The sequence below is a fragment of the Trachymyrmex cornetzi genome, unplaced genomic scaffold, assembly GCF_001594075.2.
Source record: "Trachymyrmex cornetzi isolate Tcor2-1 unplaced genomic scaffold, Tcor1.1 scaffold28, whole genome shotgun sequence".
Classification (NCBI taxonomy): Eukaryota; Metazoa; Arthropoda; class Insecta; order Hymenoptera; family Formicidae; genus Trachymyrmex; species Trachymyrmex cornetzi.
Genome location: NW_017297482.1, coordinates 69,374 through 75,443, shown reverse-complemented (window position 1 = coordinate 75,443; position 6,070 = coordinate 69,374). Strand labels below are relative to the sequence as shown.

General features: G+C 28.1%; 1 protein-coding gene across 1 annotated transcript; it reads right to left on the bottom strand.

Moving 5' to 3' along the window:
* Positions 1–1,919: 1,919 nt before the first annotated feature.
* LOC108762192 (glutamate receptor ionotropic, kainate 5-like) lies at positions 1,920–4,637 on the bottom strand. The gene is made up of 6 exons (XM_018509095.1): positions 4,482–4,637; positions 4,046–4,140; positions 3,915–3,949; positions 3,020–3,237; positions 2,668–2,918; positions 1,920–2,136 (listed from the first exon to the last, which is right to left on the bottom strand). The coding sequence occupies exons 1-6, from the start codon at positions 4,635–4,637 to the stop codon at positions 1,920–1,922; spliced, it is 972 nt and encodes a 323-aa protein (XP_018364597.1).
* Positions 4,638–6,070: the final 1,433 nt, after the last annotated feature.

Below are 6,070 nucleotides of genomic sequence, written 5' to 3'. Positions count from 1 at the left end.
CATCCAACAATGCTTGCAATTCGCTGTCTTCAAACTTTTTCGGTGGTTTTCCACGTTCTTCGTTTCTCACGTCAAAATCGCCACTTTTGAATTTTTTGAACCACTCAAAGCACTGTGATTTATCAAGAGCATGCTCACCGTAAGCTTCGACAAGCATGCGATGCGATTCTGCAGCAGTTTTCTTCAAATGGTAACAGAAAATCAATGCTGTCCGCAAATCGTAGTTTTCAGGCACAAAATTCGACATGTTCAACGCTATTACAAACTATACTGTTGTATGAAACTTGTATTGTTGTGAGTTGAAAATCTTTGTCAGATATCTCAGAACAAGGAAATGGCGTCAATGACGCGGTCTGATGGCAACTACATTGATAGCTATAGCCACCTATATATATTGGTAAATTCCGGTTTCATATTTACATACCTGGTATTGCCTTTCAAATGCAAGAGTTTAATTATAGCGCAATATTCAATTTTTTCCATTTTTATAAAATGACGACACAAATGATTGTCAAACAAGAACTGAACGTCCAAAGTGGTCACAATTGTCACAAATATCTTTCGTAAGTATCACGATTATAATACCAGAATGGCTTTGACGAGTAACGCCATCTTCATGATGAGGCTCAAAACTTTTCAGACGACGCTCGTATACTATTTTTATTCAAAATTACCTTTGGAAATCGAATTATAAGTACATATGGACCAGTCCGATGGCTGGCACGTTCTTCGGATTTATCTCCGATGGATTTTTTCTGTCACGAAGAGTCAACGAGTTTTCCGCTGGCCACTATAGTGTCCAGTCCGGCTCTCTATAAAAGTTAAATATCAACAAAATCAATAAAATTTGTTCACGTAAGTTAATAAGTTCACATAAGTATTCCTTTATTAATGAGTATTTGTAATAAATATTATGTAATAGAACCAATAAAACATCAATGAAAGTTACAATCTCGATAGTGCGTTGAATTTGTCTTGAAAATTCCTACAATATTATGGAAAAAAATTGTATGGTGCTATTTAAAAAATTCAAGATAACCTTGACTTTTTTATAAAAAAAAAATTTTTTTTTAAATTTTTTTATCGCATGTAGCCCGCATGAAATAGATGCATAATCACCTTACAACCTTTTTTTTTTAATTGTCGAAAGTTTCTAAAAAGTCGTGCGGACCGTTACGCTGAACACACTGTATATATGTATGTGTACATATATATGTACATATATATGTATATATATGTATGTGTATATGTATAAAATATGTGATAATCACTTTATATCTCTTAATATTTTAACACTCTATTGTAAAACTGTATATTGCCATACATCGCAATTATCACTTCGTAATTAGAAAAATCTGATAGATTTGGTCAATTATTTTGTATATTGGGTCTACATTTTTTACTCTAGTATTAACAATAAATTGATAATTCCTAAGTAAGTTTATCTATTCCAACTTCTCTAAATTTGAATCTGGCAAGAGGGGCCGGATATTGTTAAGTAATCTTTGAGATAATAATAGTTAGCATTCAATAGTTTCTCAAATAATAAATGAGTAATAAATGAGTTAATTTATGCAATACTAGAATTCGTTGGGCTTCGTGTAGCAGTAGTTCTTCTAGACTACGAACATTATCCAAGTTTTATTATAATTGCCTCTGGCTCGAAGCGAACAGCTATTTCTGTGTGTTCAATAATCCGATTTTCGGTTTCAAATAATTCGTATTTTTTAAAGGGGGGTCTCTACTTTATTGGCCAGGAAAAATAGGTAATTTTTAGGAATTTATAGAAAAGGAACTATTAAAGATAAAATTCTAAAATTTGGAATACATTTAAATTGCTCTTATTTAAACATAAAAAAAATTACTACTTGTAAATAAATTTGTAGAATATATGCGTAGTGTAGTATAAGTAAAAATATTTACAATTGCTTTACTTTATAAGCAAATACAATTTTTTCAATTATAAAAATAACAAGTGCCATAATCGCACCACAGCACAGCATCATAATTATTAAAGAAACTTGATGTAATTCAATTGGTTTCGGTTTCTGGTTGTCTTCATATTGTTTAAATTTATTTTCCATCCAACGATCTTTCAATGCGCTCAATAGTCCAACTTCTATTAATTTAAGTATCCTATTTATGAAAATTATTTGTTAATAAATAAAATTATAAATCGTAGTCTAAGATTAGATTTGTTGTTATACAAATTAATTTTGCCATTGAGTAAATATATGTATATCTCAACTGTTTATAAAAGTATAAATATCGAATATGTTACTATTAAAAATTTTGGGAATCGTAATAATTTATTAATAATAATCAACATTTTAAAATATTATTTAATGAATAAATCTTTTTAATTATTTACTTTTCTTTACAAATTATTCTAAAATTATCAACATATTTAGAATTTAAAAAATTTGAATCCAATTTTAATAAGAATAATAATAAAAATATATAAAATTTTAATCTCTTCAAAAGTCTTTGTTTTAATTATAGAGATATTCCAATCCCTAATAAATTAAATAATAAAATTTTGGTAGAAGTTTTTACATATTTTCAAATTAAATTGAGCGATTGTATAATACGCTGTCGATTTTGAAGATATTAATTTTCAAAAAAAACCCATCTACATTATTTTATTTTATATAGATGCTTTTTTACCCAACATCGATGGTTCTTTTGTATTTAAAATTCCTTACGATGCCGGAAGTTACCCATGTTCTAATAAATTCTTCTCCAATGTTAATCAAATGACATTTAATCTCGCCATTTACTTTATGCGTTTCTTCGTTTTGAAACATGGCATATTTTTCTGGCAAGGAGCATATCTTTTTATGCATTTCTTGAAGTGTTGGTACTATGATTAAGCGATTTGACTTTTTTGCTCGTACTATTGAATCTGTCGTAAGTACCTATAACATTTAAGTACCAAGCATTCGAACATTTAAGTTTTATACACAAAAAGCCTCAAACTATTACATATATCAATGGAATATATTGATAATATATGTACCTTGAACAAGGTTTCTCCTATCGAATCTTTCAAAGTGACAACGCTGAACTTAGTATTATACACCAAAGATTCAAATTTATCAAATGGTGGTACAAAACCACTTTTCGATAAAAACATAAATAACACAGCACCAAATGACGTACATATTATAGAACAAAATAATCCTAACGATACTTCTAATATTTTTGACTTTCCATTGAGATACTCGGGAATATAGCCTATAGAATATTGCAATTATTCGAATTAATGATTTTTCATTATTCTCAATGTGATAAAATGACGTTTTAATTTGGTTGAATATATAATTAAATATATATTTATAAATTTTTTGTACTATATTATTATATAATCTGTAACGAATAATGCTCGAATCAATTATTTGCTAATATACATACCTTGATTACAGAAGTTTCCAAAATTGTAAAATATGTGTTCGCTGAAAGATGCGGTTTTACGTTTATTTTTATTCTGTATGAAAATACTTTGTGTTAAAAAGGTGCATAGACTTAGTAGTACACACATAATCAGTATAGTGCACCATATTTTCCAACAGAAAATTTTTATCATCCATTCATTATCATATACCACTTTGGGGTGAATATATAATTGAATTCTATGAAATATTTTTTAATTATGACACCAATACCTTATCTCTCTCTCTTATAACGTAATTATCTATTAAATTATTCCCCTAAGATTTAAATAAATATTAAATCAAATAAACATTTAAAAAGTTTAATAAATTAAACTAACCTATTTATCCAAAAAGGTACTGAAAATTCGGTAGCCATAAGTCGCGATATAAATGTTTCTAACTTCGGTATTGCCATAGTTTCATTACGAAAAATAATACCTAATAATCCGTTTTTAAAAGATCTGTCTTTTTCTGACATACCTAAACCATTTATATTTGCTTTCACTGGCTGTAATCTAAAAATATGAATATCTATTTATTTTATGTTATAAAATAAGATGTTACACCACAATAATCTATTTTCGCGATGTGAAATATATGCGCGATCTTACGTAAAGTTTAACGATTCCGAAAGTAGATTCCATATTTCCCCACAGAGTCCCGTAACTTTCGTATTGTTATTGTAAAAATAAAGAAAATACGGCTCCTGAAATGTACGTACACAATCAACGAAATTATACAACTCATTAATTTATAATTGTTAATATGCCGTTATTTAGTAAGTAACATTCATTGCCAACATAAAAGTATCGTACATATTCACATCAATGTGAAAATAAATATTCTTTATACTATTATTAATTTATACGATCATATATTTGTAATTCTTAAAAAATAAATTCTAGTTAAAACTAAAAGTACTATAACTTTGTTATTAATTAATTATATCAACTATCTAATCTTTATTATGAATTTTTAAAAATCTTGTTTCTTAATACTTATATTTAGAAAAGATAATAATATCGGATATTTTTTATAAGAGTATACCTGAAAAGATGTTAAAGTAAAGTTTTGTAGTTGAAAATTGTGGATCTCGAGTGCTCGACTTTGTCTGAAGCGTTCTTGTTGCATCATCGCATAAGTCGGCACGCTGGAAATTGGCACAAAAGTTTTTTGCATTTTGTTCCAAATCACACCGTTCATTGTCGTAAACGATTGCAAAATTCTATTTAATGAAACTAGAAGTAATGGCCATCTTATAAAGCATTGTTATAAAGCATTACAAAGATTTACAAGATTGTTGCTTAGTGAATTGATGCGATTTGAAATTTTTATGTATTTTTTATAAATCCGTTAATATATTATTTTCGATCAATATTTAAAAAAAAAACTGCAGTAACTTATTGTAATGATCGGATTGACTTCTGTGATTAGAAGAAAAAAAGACGTGTGCCATTATGTTACGTTAGATAAGATCTTGCCTTACATTCTCAGATTATTACTTTTCGTTTTTAATACATTTTTTATTGAATGTAAGCAAAATACGTGAAAAAGTAATTATGCCATCATATTTTAAACTTAACAAAAGTGAAATAAGCAAAGAGTTGTATTCAAAATATATATAAAAATATTATTCCAGTATCTAACTTTGATCATAATTGGCGTTCAATTCTCTTACTTAGTTGATGTATTCATATAAGCATTCCCGTTCTAAACTTAATATGGAAGTAAGCAATAACAATAAAATAAAACTACCGTGAAAGAATACACCTCTTTTAGCTTTATTAAAACGCAAGAAATATCCTATATTGGATTTTATATTACGTTTATACAGAGTGTCCGACATAACTGTGATCACGATTTTTCCGGCACTTCCGATGATCTGACAAAAATTAGTATGAATAAAAGTTAATCAGTTTTCAATCGGCTACAAATTGCAATATTAAAAATTTGCAAAATACTCTTTTTTAGGAAAAAAGTTAAGGTCACCCTAATTTTTTTTAATGACACTACATATTTTTTACTTCATAATATTGTAACTGATCAAGACGAGTTCAATGACCTGCTATACTATGACCTTGAGATAACCTTACAGTAGTGGGATCAATGAACGGAAACGTTTTCGTGAAAAACTATTTTATTTGTATTAAATTTTTATATGGACTATTCTACAGTAGAAACAGATTTTTGTATCTGCTACTTTTTACAGACATGGATTCTTGTTTTTTAAATGAAACTGCATACAAAACAACAAATTATAACCAAAAATCGTAGCATAACAAAAGAGTACAATAGAATACAAAATTATATAATAACAAATTTAATGAAAGAAATTACGTAATTACAATAAGTGTTTCGAATTGTCCATTTTCTTGTAGGCACAATTCTGCACTATGTAATAAATTTCCATTAGTTGCTCCTATAATGCTGTCATGGCGAATTTCTTCACATGCTGTACGGATTCGCTGCTTTAAATATTCCATATTTTGAATTGGTACCGCGTAGACTAATCGGGGGACCAAGATGGCCAAATTTCTTCTAAATGTGCTAAGACCATAAGAATATTGCCTGCAGTTGTAGTTAAATGCGGTTTGTCCTTTTTCTTCTTTTCAAATTCTCCATAATTTCTTAAATTC